Source organism: Chanodichthys erythropterus, chromosome 6 (genome assembly GCF_024489055.1).
Source record: "Chanodichthys erythropterus isolate Z2021 chromosome 6, ASM2448905v1, whole genome shotgun sequence".
NCBI lineage: Eukaryota > Metazoa > Chordata > Actinopteri > Cypriniformes > Xenocyprididae > Chanodichthys > Chanodichthys erythropterus.
The window spans coordinates 21,836,661-21,855,613 of record NC_090226.1 but is presented as its reverse complement, the minus strand read 5'-3'; the positions used below and the strand labels follow the sequence as shown (position 1 = coordinate 21,855,613).

General features: G+C 35.8%; 1 protein-coding gene across 1 annotated transcript in view; it reads right to left on the bottom strand.

Moving 5' to 3' along the window:
• Positions 1–6,995: 6,995 nt before the first annotated feature.
• The window catches only part of wdr18 (WD repeat domain 18), a 94,489-nt gene continuing 82,531 nt past the window's right edge, over positions 6,996–18,953 (bottom strand). Inside the window, exons 9-10 of the mRNA XM_067387390.1 lie at positions 15,065–15,133; positions 6,996–7,526 (exon numbers count right to left, since the gene is read on the bottom strand). Coding sequence (XP_067243491.1) covers positions 7,398–7,526; positions 15,065–15,133 — 198 coding nt within the window. The 3' untranslated portion in view covers positions 6,996–7,397. The remainder of the gene's footprint in view (positions 7,527–15,064; positions 15,134–18,953) is intronic.

Below are 18,953 nucleotides of genomic sequence, written 5' to 3'. Positions count from 1 at the left end.
GATGTCAATGCATACCCTCTATTGAGAATCAAACCCGCAACTTTTGGGTTCCCAGTCTGACACTCTAACCATTAGGCAACAATTAAATCTTTTAAATCTGCTTTGAATCAAATGGTTCAATGTTATGATTCATTTTGGAGCTGGTTGGTTTGGTTCAAGACTTTAAAGGGGCTCTATGCAGGAATGACACCCAGTGTTCAAAATAGGTACTGCAGTCCAAATTCAAAATATTGTTAGGCCCGCCCCCTCGTTCAAAAACACGGTTGCCCGCTACAATAGAGAGCGCAATTCACAGTGAAAGCTTTGGAGACTTACACACTGTAACTTGATGAGTTGATTTATCTGTTTTAATATGCTGTTGTTCATAGAAATTTTTTGATGGATTCAGAGGCTTTTAGGTCAAGTAGAATCTGCGATTCTCTGACCCAGTTTGTTTGTTGGTTTCCATAGTTGCAATATGCAGTGTTTTCCACCAACTGGCAACCTGTGATGTCGAAATACTATTGGATAAACTGGCAGCACATGGTTTCACACAGACCAAAACAAAGACAGACGTTCATGGAATGCAAATTTTCAAAGTAGAATATCTGGCTGTAGCATTGTTTTTCTGAGAAACAAGTAAATATCTGCAAACATATCGTATTTTTTATGCTATTTTATGAGTATTTTTATGCTTTATTAAAGTGAAAATCTTACATAGAGCCCCTTTAAACTTATTTGAAGAAAAAACAGACTGTCCTCGAAAACAAAACACAAAAAAACCTACCCTATTAGGTCGTTTTTCAAGCACCTTATTACAACCTATATTTACATTTTAAAGTCATGCGCCCTCTAGCTGGCGTAAAAATAATGTGTTACGTCTGTCGTCATGAAATGACGTAGGCGACTGTCGTTACCAATCAAAATGCGTGTTTATTTAAATGCAATGGGTATCATTCATGAAACACGAGCAGAACGAATTTTTGTGTAAATCGTGTGTAAAGTGGTTCTGGCGTAAATTTTCGGATTCATTAAAATGTTAAATTTAAATGTATTTTCCAAATGTTAGTTGGTACGAAAGAAATCTACACCTGCTCCCAGTCACGTGTAAAAAGTGCATTTAACATCCGAACATTTTGCTCATTAATAAGGCTGCATTTTAATTCACCTTAATAAGGTACATATTTACACAGCATTTTGAAAAAATAGTAATTACATACGTTTTTTCTTTTTACTTTTATTGTGAGAGCCAGTAATAGCATCTGCAAACGGAGCACTTTAATCAAATAATTAATTGATTTCAATAGGGCTGGGTAAACTAATGGCCCCTTAATTGTTATGGAAATTGTTTCCTATAAAATGACCAAAATCCTTCGTTTGGTGTCATAATATGATGCCCATATATAGTTGTCAGTCGGATTTAACGGGCGGGATTTATGGTAATTGAGAATGAGCGTGCACGCGCGTCCCATTTACGACTGATTGGAATTCATTAACACACACACACACATTTCACTATCACTTCTAACGTTTACGAAGTATTTGTGAATCAGGAGAAGTTTTCGGGAAGGTCTCTTTACGCGCAAATCACTCACATATTTACTCGTAAATTTACGAATGTTTCATGAATGAGACCCACTGTGTGGACTTTTTACACAATTTGTCCTATTTCCATTTACCAAAACAATTTTTTTATTAACGACTACACCGACCTATGTATACGTATTTCATGAATTAAAATTAAAGTGTCCTGTTGTCAATAGGGACACAACTCCTATGGGTCGTATTTCAGGGAAGTGACAAACGACCTATATAGGCGTATTGGTTGGAGAACATGTTGCGAAAAACAGTTGGGAGCATTGCAGAATGGGTAAAGTGGACAGTGCAATGAAAGAACTATTAGTCCCACATTGCTAATTGTATTTGATATATCAACATTCGAGGGTATAATTTTTTTTTTTTTTATCAAGACTGAAAAATGAAAGAATCAATGATGAACTGTATTTATTTACTGCATGAGGACCCAGCCTCTAGCAATTGACATTTTAAAGTAAGCTAACCACAAGGACATCGGATCCATTACCTTTTGGAGTTCTTTGCTCATTTGTTTCCGAGAAAACATGGATATATGGATTCAGAGACTACATGACATTTAATGTTTCAAAGAAAGAGCACAAGACAGAATTCTTCTAAACACATGGCAGTAAATCCGCTAAATCTCTTGACATTAAATAAGCAAAGTTGTAAATAAGTACACAAGCTGGCATTGAAATGAGAGCTCTGCTTGAAAGGGAAACAGCTCTCAGTGGTAAACATAAGCGCTGACTGTTTTCGCCTCACATAGTCTTCAGCCTTCATATGCTGCTGTGACAAATTTCCCAGCAGCCCAGATGGGTCATCTCATTGCAACATTAGCAGTTTAACAGAGACTATTTAAATTATTCACATCCTTCTTGAGAACATGTTGGAATTCGAGGGCTATATTTGCATAGGACATTCAAAAAACATTTGATTTGGTCAGCATGCGGAAACCAGTGGAGACCAAAGAGAATTTAAGTAGGCTATATTCTGCAGCGCTGATGACAAAAAATCCAAATGACAGCTGCATGGAGCGCCACGGCAATCAACACAGATTTGACTGCTATAATGTTTGAGCGATATTGTAATCAAGACTTGTTCCCTTGCATACTGCTCTTTTAATTTCGTATAAGTTCAATAATCACTGGCTGTGATTATTAATGTATAAAGCCAGGATGTTCCAACTGTTTTTGCCTATAAAGTGACTGTCAGTGGGGTCAAAAACAGACCTTTTTCGAAATATCTTCTTTTGTGTTCCACAGAATAAGGTTTTACTTGTTTAGAATGGCTTGCAGGTTATAGTAAATAATATCACAATTTTCATTTTTGGGTGAAATATCCATTTAATAGACTAAATAGCATTGCACTGTTAAGGCACCTTTAAAAGAAATTTGCCTCAGATCACCTTTCAAGACCGACCGTCTGGCGCCAACAACCATGTCACTTAAATCACTTTTTCTTCAATATTCTTGCACAGTTTAAATTTCAGCAGATCACCTTTACCATGTCTACACACCTAACACGAGTTGCAGCCATGTGATATGCTGATTAGATATTAGCATTAACAAGCAATACATTTATGTAATTTCTACCACAGAATGCGGTTAGTTTATCTCATTCGCTTTGGTACATTTCTCGAATCATCCTTAATATTTTCAAACCAGTAAGTTAATTTATCTAAAACAATTTGTACAAACAGCACCACACAATGTACAGTGCGTAATTGAGTATACCCCCTTTGAAAAGTACCATTTTAAACAATATCTCAATGAACAAAAACAATTTCCAAAATGTTGACAAGACTAAGTTTATTATATAACATCTGTTTAACTTTTAACATGAAAGTAAGGTTAATAATATAAATTAGATTACACATTTTTCAGTTTTACTCAAATAAGTGTGATGCAAAAATGAGTACACCCCACAACAAAAACTACTGCATCTTGTACTTTGTATGGCCTCCATGACAGCACCAACTCTTCTAGGCATGGAATAAAGAAGTTGGCGACATTTTGCAACATCTATCTTTTTCCATTCTTCAAGACTGACCTCTTTTAGAGACTGGATGCTGAATAGAGAGTAATGCTCAACTTGTCTCTTCAGAATTCCCCATAGGTGTTCGATTGGGTTCAGATCAGGAAACATACTTGGCCATTGAATAACTTTCACCATGTTCTTCTTCAGAAATCCAACAGTGGCCTTAGATGTGTTTAGGATCTTTGTCATGTTGGAAAAGTACACAACGTACTGTGTACGTATTGTGTCACGGGAAATAGTCACCCCAGTTTGGCTTTCTACTTCTGTAGATAACTTCAGTGAATTTGCATGCCAATTTACTTCAACCCTTCTCATCAGAAGACGCTCCTGTCAAGGTGTTAACATCTGTGGACAACCTGGATGTCTCTGTGAGATGGCTCTGTGATCTTTTTTCAATTTTTGTACCACTTTTGCTACAGTATTCTGACTGATAAGTAATGCTTTGCTGATCTTCACCTTTCTGGTGTAAAGAAATTATTTTCTTTCTCAGTTCTTGTGACATTCTCTTCCATGTGGTGCCATTGCTGACAGCATGAAATGGGAAGGGGTTTTAACACCCTTTTATAGGCAACTGTCTGCTGGACACCTGTGTAATGAATAATTAGACTCACCTGTGGTTGAATTTCCTTGTTAAATTAGACATCTGTAGTCTAAAATTTAGCTTTGCTCCAGAGAATTTCAGTGGGGTGTACTCACTTTTGCATCACCCTAATTTGAGTAAAACTGAAAATTTTGTTCTCCAAGTTATGTTATCAACCTTACTTTCATGTTATAAGCTAAACAGATGTTATATAAAACTTAGTCTTGTCAACATTTTGGAAATTCCCCCATGTCATCCAACGTATTCATGTCTTTCTTCAGTCGAAAAGAAATCAAGGTTTTTTGAGCAAAACATTCTAGGATTTTTCTCCATATAGTGGACTTCAGTGGGCTACAACAGGTGGAAGGTCCAAATCGCAGTTTCAAAGGGCTCTACATGATCCCAGACGAAAAATAAGGGTCTTGCTTTACATTCCCCTTCATTAGTGAAATTCAAGATTCGTGCAATTCATCTATTTAGGACACACTAACAAAAAAGTCTAATAGAAACGTATAGAAAATATACTTGACACATTATGGCGACTGGTTCAACCATTTTGCATTTTGAGGAACATGACATTAGCAATTGATAATGTAGGAAACAGTAGACAACTGTACATAATCAACTGCATGAATGCACCAAAGCATTTGCAACTCCTTCAAAAGAACGAGAAATTGCTTTTATGATGAGCACAAGTGACTAGATTATGTGGAGGTTGAACAAGTATTTTTGAGAATTTCAGTTGTGATCTGAGAAATGTACCAAATCGACTGAGGAAAAACTGCAAAGCAATATATCACTTGATATATTTTGGACATTTTGAGTGGGTCGTGACAGGGTAAAAAAGTGTGTTTTAAGAGTTTATTTTGTAAAAGTCCAGAGGTCCAAAAAACCCCCCACATAGTTAAAGAAACACCCACATACAGCTATGGGACTAGCCGTTTCACGTCTCGCTCTCAAAGTACACCTTTCCCTTTCAGCAAGTGAAACAAAATAAGCTCTTAAGAAGCTGTTCCTCTATGAGCCCTGTCTCGAACAGCTTGCTTACAATGCTTCCCACAGCTGAGGGAAGCTAGAGAATGACTCTGTCAAAGTGAGGGAATGAGTTTCCATACGGTGATTGGAGTGTGTATGTGTGTGTGGGTATGGAACTGTTTCTCCCTCTTGTGAGCAGGAACAGCTGAAGTAGAACAATCTTCAAAGAGGAAGTGCTGAGAGGTAGTTGTAAATGTTATCAGAGCTGCTTCCTCTCTCTCTCCATCTTAAGACGATGATACTCAGATGGGTCTTATCTGCATCACATGGCCTAAATGAGTGAACTAGATTGAAATCAAGCATCTCTGCATTCAACACAGTATGCCAGTGGAATGTTGATGACTCTTTTTTGTTGATTTATTTCTTTTATTTGAGATATTAAAGGCTAGAATATTTCCTCTTTAAAATTCTGTGGATGTTTCCAGAATGTTAAATCCTGTGAGACGTCTGTGAGGGTCACAGCGAGGGCAGCTTTACTCTCCTGTAACAAGGAATGAAAATAAGCCGCTGTGCAGTGGAAAGGTGTTTATAAAGTTTTAGATTGCACTGCAAAGCAGAAAGGAGGCACACGTGCAGGGAGTGAGATCGAAAGCGTCATTTGAACAAGTATATGGTGTGAGGCTGTATGAACATGGCTAATCTGATCTTTCTGGCCAGCTTCAAATTACAAGACAATAACTTTGCTGACAGCTGCTAGATGTACAGCAGGGCACACTGTGCAGATTAACAGAGAATGATCCATGTTTGGTAACAGGTGGGATGACAACAAAGATCACATGTTTTCTGATGATTAAATCTATGGGAAATTGAATTGGCATTTCCATCACTTAATACTGATAAAATTAACAGGATACTAAACTTGCTTTGTTTTGTTCAGCCCTGTTATACTGACATTTTCCCTTTAAAAATAAGAGAAATGTTAACATTATTATATATGTGTGAGATATACATTTTACAAAGCACACCAAAACTGAGCGATACTGCGGTTATTCATCAAATAAGTATATAATTCTCAAATTTACAGTGATGGGGTTGAATTAAAGTAGCACTTAACAGTTAGTAACAACAATTTATTTATATATATATATATATATATATATATATATATATATATATATATATATATATATATATATATACAGCTATGGAAAAAATTAAGAGACCAGTTCAAGTTCAGAAATCAATGTTAAGTGGTCTCTTAATTTTTTCCATAGCTATATATATATATATATATAGCTATATATATAGCTATATATATATATATATAGCTATATATATATATATATATATATATATATATATATATATATATATATATATATATATATATATATATATATATATATATATATATATATATATATATATATATTTATATAGATTATAAACAAACATATATAAACTTAATTTGTCTTTGCTCAACCCTGTTATGCTCTGACATGTTCTCCTTTAATAATAAGAGAAACGTTATTTTGGATATTATATCAAAGCCGAGTGACACTGCAGTTATCAATCAAATTTTAAAAAATATATTTTTTTTCTTCCAAACTTACCACGATGGGGTTGAACTAAAATAGCACTTAAAGGTTAGTAACTAAATAAAAAAAGGAATGAATAAATAAACTATACTGTAGCAATTTATTATCAGAATATTTGAAGAGATCTCCTATATGTCTTTTATTAATATTACATAAAAAAGAGAGAAGAAAAAAATTCCTCCAAGTAGATTATTAAAAATTTATTTATTTATTTATTTATTTTTATAGATCTGTACCTTAAATGATTATTGGAATGGACAGTATTTAGAAGCCTAACAAAGAGGTCATACAGGTGAATGATTTTTTTTTTTACTGATCTTTTTTTAATGAAGTGTACAGGTCAAAATCTTTTATAACATATACAGCAAAAACTTCAAGTTCAGACACTTTTTATAGGCCTACAATAATACAAAAAAAGTAAATGTCATCACGTAAACATACTACAAATATACCTACAGTCCATGAGCTTGTGTTTAGATTGATGTGAAAAAAATCTTGCCCTTAGGACATAAAAATAGGGCAGGAAAGAACAGTTGGCATTTTTCAGTCCATTGCAAAGGGTTACATTTTTTTTAATGTATTTTTCTCTCCCGTTGTTCTTGAACTGACCCGATTATTCTGATGGAGGACCCCTGCAGCTGAAAGCTCTTCTAGTTGGGTTTGGTCAGGAGCTGAGTGGAGAACTCATACAGATCTTTATTGATCTTCTTCAGGGTCCTCACCTCCTCCTCTAGTTCAGACACTCGTACCTTAGTGTTCTCCCCATCACCAAAAACACTCTGACAACACCACAGAGAGAGAGAGAGAGAGACAGAGAGGGGAAAAAAAGAAAAAGAAAAAGTTATCATGACATCTTTTTGACAGACACAGAGTTCCAAAACTTTTTGACCAATGACTTTTCATTTCTTATACATGCCCTTTCCAGTCATTCACGATTACAGGAGAAGAATTTTTATAGATTATTTTTTAGTGACTGTTAGGGTGGACATTCATTTGTATGTGATGCACCAATCTTCAGAATAAATAGATTTAAACAAACATATTTTTGTACAAATAACACTCTCAACAGACAAATTGCTGTTTGAGGGACTGAGGATGCCACTTAAACACTTCAAAATGCTGAGCGTGAACACTCATTGTGCAAAACTTTGTCACATGTGTAGTGTGTTTGGCATCGTAATCATGATCCTCCATACTTGGCTACATTGTTGGATTCCCATACTTGGATTCCCAATTTTTGGTCCATTTCAAGTGCCAACTTTGTAGATCCTTCCAACAACTGCTGCAGACACGCGTCCCCAATACCATTATGTCTCCCCTGCTGTGCTTAATGGTGCCACGCATTAATTTGGTATTAAAACACTTCAATCGTTTCCTACTAACATACCTGAAAATTTTGTTAAATTTTAACTTGTCAGGCAGCAGAACATGACTAACTTTCCGCACTCCAGTCCTTATGTTCTTTGGCACATTTTTTTTTTTTTGCAGTAGATAAAACCTAATAAATGATTTCTTTTCTGGTACAAAACGTCTCAATCCAGCCTCTTAGTTCAAGATGAATTTGGAGGTTGGAGGTCTCAACTACTCAAGCTGTTTTGAGGTGGCCCCACATTCAGGTGATTTTCATCCTCCTGACTAGTCTTCCTTGACCAGCTACAGGCCTTTACATTCTGCAAGGTAGTGGTCTGGTGGTGCTTCGAAATAATTCTGTGGACATTGTGACCATTCACATCTAGCACATGATCAATATCCAAAACCGATTTACCAAATTTAGTAATTTTAACAATATCCTTGGTTGCATAGGACAGCTTCTTCCATCTGGCTATTTTCACAAAATAACATCTCACAATTTGGTATGTTTCATTGCGTCATGACAAATCATACAACACGTACATTAGTTTTACACTCCAGGCACAATATACATAAAAAATATTTTTAAAAAAGTTAGAAGCAGCAAATTTTTCCAAGTCGGACATCACTTTTGGCCACTACTGTATATAATCTAATCTAATTAAATATAAGTAAGCAATAAGGTACGAGAGGTTGTGCTGTAACGTGAATAAGTCACAGCTGAAGGGCGTTGTTAGGCACGGCACGAAGCGGAGTGCCTACAACCCCTTCAGTCGTGACTTATTTACGATACAGCACTAGCTTTGGGTACCTTATTGCTTTTATAAAATGGTTACCACACAATACAAATATTAAAGCCAAAAATATGTATAAATGCAACTTTCATGAAGTAGAATTTCACTAAAGCTTTCCTTCAACCGGAAAAATAATCCCTGACCGTGAACAGCAACAGAAGTTAAATTATTACACCATTAGATGGTGGCAAAGACTGTCTTTATAAGTGTGTCAGTCAAGTAGCGAACACTTTTGCATTGAAAAGATCAAATTGTTGTGAACACGGAACAAGACGCAACTGACAAATGCTTTGACTAGCGCTGTCAGTCATGGAAAAAACCCTTAACTGTTAAAAGGACAAGATATTGCATCAGCCATTAAAACATTTAGCCATTTATTATGAACATAGGACTGACCTGAAGGAAAACGCTAAATCTGAATGCAGGTAATAAACTCACTTACCCAATCTCTTTCTCACAATACTCGTCTACATAATACAGTAAGCTTCAATGAACAATATCAATTGAGAACTAACAGATTACGTTGCTAAGAGTGGTTGTTAAGGGTGTTATGTAGTGATACACAGAACCATTAGGTGAATTGGTCATAGCAGTGTGACCAATCAGAATCAAGAACAGGAACTATAAAATAATAATATAATATAATATAATATAATATAATATAATATAATATAATATAATATAATATAATATAATATAATATAATATAATATAATATAATATAATATTAGTTCTTCAACTGTGAGTGTAACTATAAACTTATTGGTGTTTGTTTTTAATATCTAGGTGAAGAGTCTAATTATTTTCTGTGATTATCGACAAAATGTCACAGATGTCAATTGTGCTTAACTTGAATCAAACCCAGAACATTCTTTTAATCTAAAAGAGCTAAATTGCAAGCATATACAAGCCAGAAGATGAACTGTGTAAATGAGGAGGTGAGGTTTTTTCCATGAAAAAAACCCTGCACCTGGATTTAGGAATTCAAGTTCCATCATAGATTTTCGCTGAGGTAATCAAATCCCGTTTTAGAACATCCCTAATCTAGTGGAGAAAATATTGACATTCTCTTTGTGCTCGATTCCCCCGTGCAGGCAAACGCCGAGTGACAGCGATGCACATTTCCCCAGATTAAGTGGGTGGGGGGAGAGCTGAAGGGTTGGGGGTTAAAAAAAAAAAAAAAAAAAACTCTTGCTCTCCAGTTATATATTTATTTACATACATCTCCTGAATAAACACAGCGGGCTCTGAGCTTGCCGGCAGGATCCAACTCCCTTTAGAGTGAGTGAAACTAATCCACTTAATGGTCCTGCCAAAGCTGGACTCAGTTTAAAAGCGTCAGGAGATCCATGAGGAAGAAGGAACAACCTCTATGGTGACCTGAACGTGTTCATAGACGGATAATGGCAACAAACCCCAAAACACCCCTCAGTCCCTCCAGATGGACGGGACTGCGGGGACCATCTGGACTCACTGTACTTTGACATTTTAAAGAGCCTAAAATAATGTATTTGGACAGAGTTATGAGGTACACAGCCTGTGCTTTGCTTGCAGCTCCCTGTAACTAATTCTCTAAACAACTGATGTTCAATTGGCTGAAAGTATGCCGACACCCTCTTTTAATTAAGGGGGCGCATAAAACCAAGTATACAGCAATTCAGTCTCGCATTTTCAGTAGAATGAGGTACCAAAGACCCCACCTCTACTCTAAAGGCTTCCTTTTTATGAGTGATGAGTTCAATAAAAATAAACTCTTAGGCTTTATGTGTTAATCAGTTCAGCTTCAAGCCCAGTCTAATCGTGTTTTCCTCTGCTGGCTCTCAAATTCCTCTTGACTACACTTTCAACATCCCATGGAAAAAGTCCGAACTCTCGGATAAGAACGGCCCAGTGGAGCTGCTCTATCAGCAGTATAAATCAGTGGAGACTCTGACAGAGGTGTGCAAGTGGCTCATTTCCTGTAGAAGGAAGTGAGTGAGATGCTCTATATAAAAGATTATATTATTGAATCGATCAAGTCTGTAAATCACAGCATGCTGTGGTCAAATATTTTGTATAATTGACTGTTTGATGCAGACAACCCATTCCTAAATCTCTGCAGTTCCTTTGCACATAATTAATTTCAAGTCATTATTCATTCATTCATTCATTCATTTTATATTACATTACATTATATTATTAGGGGTGTAACGATACACTCGTGACGATTCGATACAAATCACAATACGATATGATACTATTGCGATATTTTAAGCCAAAATAAAGAAGAGTTTTTTTTATTATTATTATCTTATTATTATCAGGATCCACAAATATTCCCATTGCATTATTATACATTATATTTAACATTTTATATAGTAGCTTAATGTAGTAAGGAAACTCCATAAACTTAGATTTTTTTTTTCCCTCACGCAGTAGCTACTCGCGTTTTCAATGCAGGAATTTGTTGGATCTTTAGATCTTCCAGCTTGTCAAACACAAGCTGCACACGCACAGACTCTCCCGGTTCTCATGTCCCTCCTCTCCTGCTATTAATGCACTATTCATATAAGAATAAACCATCTAAAATGTTTTGAATAATCATACCGTTTCATTCCGGCAGCATTTATGTGCTTTGGATGATTTTGGATGATCAATCACAGTTCTAATCGCAGAAAAGCGTGACAAAATGACGATTCCCAAACTGTAAATGACTAGTTCATCAAAAAATTGTATTCTTACTCACTCTCATGTGGTTTTCACACATCACACAAGCGCTTGAATGTCCGTGTTTACTTAAAGGGTTAGTTCACCCAAAAATGAAAATTTGATGTTTATCTGCTTACCCCCAGTGCATCCAAGATGTAGGTGACTTTTTTTCTTCAGTCGAACGCAAATTATGATTTTTAACTGCAACCGCTGCCCTCTGTCAGTCAAATAATAGCAGTAGATGGGAACTTCAACTATAACAGTAAATAAAACTTGCTTAGACAAATCAAAATTAAAACCTGCGGCTCGTGACGACACATTAATGTCCTAAGACACGAAATGATCGGTTTGTGCGAGAAACCGAGTGAGGTCAAAAAACGCGTTCTGAAGACGGAAGTGATGTCTCGCCCATATACTTCAATGAGCGCGAGACATCACTTCCGTTGTCAGAGCGCGATCAGACCTCACTAGCCGGAAGCTGAACGGAGTTGGACATAGTGGTGTATTAGAGGTAAAAAATTATATAAATACTGTTGGGTTTCTCGCACAAACCGATCGTTTCGTGTCTTAGGACATTAATGTGTCGTCACGAGCCACAGGGTTTCATTTGGATTTGTCTATGGAAGTTTTTTCGACTCTTATTGTTCAAGTTCCCAATCACTGCTATTATTTGACTGACAGACGGCAGCGGTTGCAGTTAAAAATCATAATTTGCGTTCGACAGAAGAAAAAAAGTCATCTACATCTTGGATGCCCTGGGGGTAAGCAGATAAACATCAAATTTTCATTTTTGGGTGAACTATCCCTTTAAGTTTATGCGCATTGTAAATCTGTTCATAATATAAAGCTATCATCTCTCTTCAGAAGACTTGGATTTTGATTAGACCACTCAATTATTTTTACAATGATATTATGACATTTTTTGGATCTTTTAAGTTTTAGAGAAATAGACTTTAAATAGAGGGACTGAAATCTCTTAGGTTTCATACAGTATCTCACAGTTGTGAGTACACATCTCATGTTTTTGTAAATATTTTACTATATCTTTATATGTGACAACACTGAAGAAACTAATAGCTAATATACAAGCTGATTTTCATGTAATGGGGGTGGGTGAATTATACCTTACAAATACAGTAAGCTGACTCTTGGATAAAACTCTATATCGCGAATCATATCATTTACATCAACGATACATACTGCATTTTATATTGCGATATTTCAATATGATGATGTATCGTTACACCCCTATATATTATATTATTATTATAAAATGATTAGATCCTGTCCTTGATTCTGATAGCTGTGTTTTATTCACTATAAAACACAGCTATGACCGCTTCACCCAACGGTTCTGTGTATCACTACACAACACCTTTAGCAACCACTCTTTGCAACATAAACTGTAAGTTCTCAATTGACCCTTCGCCGGCAGTTTGACTGACAAGCGATCTAACCAATCATAACGCCGAATCTGTCATTTTGTATGACAAAGCAGTCAGGAGTTAGAAGATTAACCTCGGTGGACTTAAAAAATGGTGTGTATTGGCGTCTTTTCGCATTTGAAACAACATTCTTATGTTCATTCATGTTTATTTGATGCTACAAATTAACTAGAGGAAGATGATCAGTTCACGAGCCGCTTAAGTTGAGGCACTAAAGAAATCTGTCACAACACATTAAAGAGCCACAAAACGGTTTTTATTGTTTGAATTTCTTAAAAAAATTACACAATTTGAAAGCTGGTACTTTGTTTAATATCATAAGTAACCTGCTCTGTCTTGTCTGTCGATGTGTTGTCAGTGTCCTCTTTGCTCTGCGATGTATTTTTCACTCTGTGTGGCGTGACAGCGCCATGGCTTGTCGGACAAAGCAACAGTCACTAAAGGGGGTGGGATCTTTGCGAAGGGTCAATTGATATTGTTCATTGAAGCTTACTATATTATGTATAAGAGTATTGTAAGAAAGAGATTGTGTGAGCGAGTTTATTACCTGCATTCAGATTTAACATTTTCATTCAGGATAGTCCTATGTTCATAATAAAAAATCTGTTTAAAGGTGCCATCGAACGTTTTTTTTACAAGATGTAATATCAGTCTAAGGTGTCCCCTGAATGTGTCTGTGAAGTATCAGCTCAAAATACCCCATAGATTTTTTTTAAATATTTTTTTTAACTGCCTATTTTGGGGCATAATTAGAAATGCGCCGATTCTGCTGCCCCTTTAATTGCTCGCGCTCTCCGCCCGTGTGTAATGCCTTTCATAATGTTGGGAACATGGGCTGGCATATGCAAATATTGGGGGCGTACACCCCGACTGTTACGTAACAGTCGGTGTTATGTTGAGATTCGCCTGTTCTTCTGAGGTCTTTTAAACAAATGAGATTTACATAAGAAGGAAGAAGCAATGGAGTTTGAGACTCAATGTATGTCATTTCCATGTACTGAACTCTTGTTATTTAACTATGCCAAGATAAATTCAATTTTCAATTCGATGGCACCTTTAAATGTCCTTTTAACAGTTTAGGGGTTTTCCCGTGACTGACAGTGCTAGTCAAACATTTGTCAGTTGCGTCTTGTTCCGTGTTCACAACAATTCAGTCTTTTCAATGTAAAAGTCTTCGCTATTGACTGACACACTCATAACGACAGTCTTTGGCGCCATCTAATGGCGTAGTAATGTAACTTCTGTTGCTGTTCACGGTCAGGGACTATTTTTTTTCTGGTGGAAGGAAGGATTTTATTGAAAGTTTACTTCATAAAAGTTGCATTGATACATATTATACCATTATATAAAAGCAATAAGGTACGAGAGGCTGTGCTGTATCGTGAATAAGTCATGGCTGAAGCGGAGTATATTATATTATATTATTATTTTTAGGACCGTCAAAAATAACACGTTAATTTCTGCAATTAATATGTTCTGTTTAACACATTAAAAATATTAAAACAACTAATGCAGCAACTGTTTTTTTCCCTTTCTGACTGGCATTACAGTATGATCTGGGTTCTGCTCACCAGCTCGTTACCCCAGCATGTGACCTCAGATTGAACCCATACAGTACATATGAGCCAAGTTTGGTATTTCATTCTGTTCAAGAGTTAAAGTGGTTGCCTTAAAAAAAAAAAAACTTCTATTAAATTAAATTGGTGCTAAATTAAATTAACAAATATAAACTGCTGAACATTCAATTTAAGCAATGTTTTATCAAAATTTGTCAAAAAAAATAGGAAGTTCTGTTAATTACCCAGGTGGGCAAAGTTATTAGGCATCTTAAAATGGCAATTATGGGTTGATTACTCTGCCTGGCCAAGCACTAGTCAACATTACTTGTGACGATTGCTCCGTCTCTGCTCTCTTCATGCTGATCATTAGAAGAATCAAAGCCAACAGGCTACAAACCGTCTCCTCCCTTGAAAGCCTTGGTAAAATTCAGCTCACAGTAATGACTGAATTCCGAAAGCAGCAGTGAGCTTCCTTGCTTACCTTGTCTGTGACGGCACACATCAGAGAGTAGAGCTCATCTGCTTTCTCCAAATATGTCCCCTCTGGCTCCTGAAAGTGTGAAAAGACAAAGCAAAACACTTTAAACATCAACACAATAGTATGTTAAGCTACAAAATGATTGAGTGTGCCAATAAGGTATTTGTGTGTAGGCATTTCCCATGATGCAAGTGTCCTGAAGAGTGTGAGGGGGTCAGTTACAAACAAGGTCTAATCATGGCTGTCTCCTGCAGACTGATCACTACTGACAGTGACTAAGTGGCCGGGGGTTTGTGAAGGGGATGACGTTGTTCCAAGGGTCCAACGAGATTATTAAGGCTGACAATGAAAATCCCAGCAAGGTCAATCTCTTTTTAACAGCTCTTCCCAGATTCTGCCATCTTACTCTGCTGATTTACGGACCATCAGTGCCCGTCTGCGGAAATTTACTATTCCTGCCTCGATGGATACAGTGAGTCTGCTGATTTCACAGGAAGATGAGTAAAGCTGGTGGTGGTGCCCAGGACAGTATTTTGATTCTGCTCACGATTCCCACATACGCTCACAAATTTGAAATATTGTACTCGTAACACTGTTATGGTACATAATTTCCTAATGTGGAGGCTAAGTTAACTTTTTTTATTATTATTGTTTACAATACTGTGCATAAGTACGGAGTCAGTAAGATTTTTTTTAAAGGACATTAATACTTTTATTCAGCAATGATGCATTAAATTGATCAAAACAGAGTAAAGTAAAAATATTACAAAAGATTTCTTTTTCAAATAAATGCTGTTGAAAAATGCAAAAAAATGACATGGTTTTCACAAAAATATTAAGCAGCATGGCTATTTTCAACGTTCATACTGGGTCATTCTGTGTCAACTCAACTAGAGAGGTTCTCGGCTCAAATGTTTGATTTTGTTAATATTTTTTCTGTAGAAAGACAAACATAAATAGTGATGAAAGCCAAAATATTAAATATCACAGATGTATATTTACTGAGCAATCCACTATTATGTAGAGGGGGTCAACATGGCAATTTTCACCTGAGATTTGGAGCCAAATAAGAGGAGTGTAAAAATGACTTTAGAAAAATGGCAGTATCATTTTATTTTTACACAGAGATTGGTAGGTCTATTAGTAAAATCTGTTGACTTTAGCTATCTTTGTTTCATTATATGCCAACAGTGACAGTTCAAAAATGGCAAACAGCTTCTTTTTTTTTTTTGTCTCAATTTTGCATGCCTGTAACTCAAAAAGTATTAAAGATATCTTAATATGCTTTTAGATTCTGGTTCTTAACAAACTTTCTATTTGGTATCTTCATTTTAAAGGCTGTCGATGGTTCAGTCCCAGAGATATGGACATGTTAATGTGGCTCCATGAGTAAATTAGTAAATTGTACACATTCTCAGTGGTCAAAATTCAAATGTGGGTCACTTTGTATACAGCTGATACTTTTTTCTTTTAAAGTGGAATATCTAAAAAACAAATAATGTTAAATCTAGAAATGTATCTCATATTTTTCCATCATCTCAATTGCATAGAACATACCTGTCTGAGTGCCATAAATATTATTTTTCTGAAGTTGTGATGCCTGTAACTCTAAAAGTATTAAAGATATCTTAATATCCTTCTAGATTCTCATTCTTACTTTAAACAAATGTATCTTTAAAACTTCTTGAGTTACAGGCATGCAAACTTGAGGCAAAAAAAAAAAAAAAAAAAAAAACACAAGTAGTGCTTTTTATCATTTTCGAACTGTCACTGTTGGAATATAATGAAACAAAAATGGCTAAAGTCAACAGATTTTACTAATAGACCTACCAATCTCTGTGTAAAAATAAAATAACAATGCTGCCAAAAAAAAGTCATTTTTACACTCCTGTAAATTGGCTCCAAATTTCAGGTGAGATTTAGAGCCAAGGTGAGACAAAATAGTGAATATACATCTATGACATTTAATATTTTGGCTTTCATTACTGTTAATGTTTGTCTTTCTACGGAAAAAATATGAACAAAATCAAAAATTTGAGCAAGGGAAGTTTCTGAAATTTGGTTGATTTGACATGGAATGACCCTACTGTATTTTTCATACTGTATTTTTGATCAAATAAATGTATGAGCATAAGAGACTTTCAAAGACATAAAAAATCTTACACTTTTGAACATTAGTGTAGGAAAAAGCAAAAAGTATCTCTATCACATTAAAATTGTCTTGCCATGCCTTCAACATTTATTTTTGCTATTTAATATGAATTAAAATGCAAATTGAAGAGTGAACTAAACCATTTCAATATTTATTGTGTGGAAATTACTTGGTCGCAAAATTGTAACAATTTCAACCACCAAAAAAAAAAAAAAAAAAAAATTCCCCTAATAAAGTTTTATCAAAAGTAGTTCAGTCCATGGTTAAAACAGTGTCAGTAAAGGTTAATCAAAAGAAATCAAGAAATTTAGATCAAGTTTAATATCACTGCATCATTTTCAACAAAGCTGTAATTTTATTAAACCATGTAAAAGTGTGAAAAATATTATTTATTTGTGTGTATGAGGATAAACTATTTTATTGCAAATATGTTTAAAATGTAATTTCCATTATCACCCTTTCCACCACAGAATGCTACTGAACACAAAACATAATTTGAGATGAGGTGGAAATGTCACCGTGGTGGTACATAGTTAGTGGACAAATTAAATGAACAATATGACAAGTGTTTTTCCTAAACGTCCAGTGGCCAAAAGTGTCCATTAAAGAAACACCAAATCACATAAAAGGAAGTGAATTACAACTGAGTTCAAGAGAAAATAAAAGCCTAAAAATTTGCTATGAAAGCCAAGCAGTCATCCTCTGCAGATCCTCCAACAGCCTTTAGTCCACCACCATGAGCTACCTAATTCAGGTCCAAATAATAGCTTACCAATATTTATGCAAAGTTAAGGGCCATAACCCATCTATTCTTAAACTTCATTCCATTAGCACATAGCGGAGCAGACCTGAGCTGCTCCAGGATGGCAACAGATCTGATGAAACCATACTGCTGACCTCCATCTGAATTTGGTCAGCAAGGATGTTAATAGACACACGGTTCAACTCAGAGTTTCGCAGTGTGCCCCACCAAGCGGGGTCGTTGCTTCACCTTCCAAGGGAATAACAGAAACAATTCCGAAAGAGAAATTAATTTTCTCAGAGCAGCTTTAATTTACACGCCGTGTGGCACGCCAGTCATGCCGAATGTGTGATGTTGGGAGCAGCCTCTGGGTCGCAGTTGGAATGTGTTATTTTGGTTCGTGGTAAAAGTATTAATGCACTTATCAAAACATTTGTTTTAGGATCCCTCTCGCTGTGCAGAGGTGAAAGAAGCATGTTTTCCAGATAGGATATGCTCTCCCAGAGGCTGGAAGATTAGCCGTTCCGTAAACAAGCGAAGGGGGAGGGGGAGGAAGAGGGAAAACAGCAGATATGCAGAAAGAAGGAAAGATAAATGCAAGGTTGGCCCCACAGAGCAGGTGGTGGGCAAATTTAAGATTTTGTATAAGCATTTCATTTATATGTCTATAATTGATTTTGACATGGGAGGAATTACAGTCACGCGCTAACAGCTGTAAACATTCATCATGTTTGAACACTGCTGGTAGTGAGGAGACAGATCCATATGGTAGTAAGGAGATCCATATGTGCAACTTGCATTAAACACCTTTGACCCAATCATAGTAACCACATGCAGCTGTTACACCTTATAGTATATGAGTATCTTTCAAACTAAAACATCTGAACCAATGAAAAAGAACATCCACCTATTTACCCATTTGAGGATGGTATATAGTAGGTCTTGATTACACCGAATTTACATGAAAGATTCAATGTTTTTGTTGACATTTAGTAGAT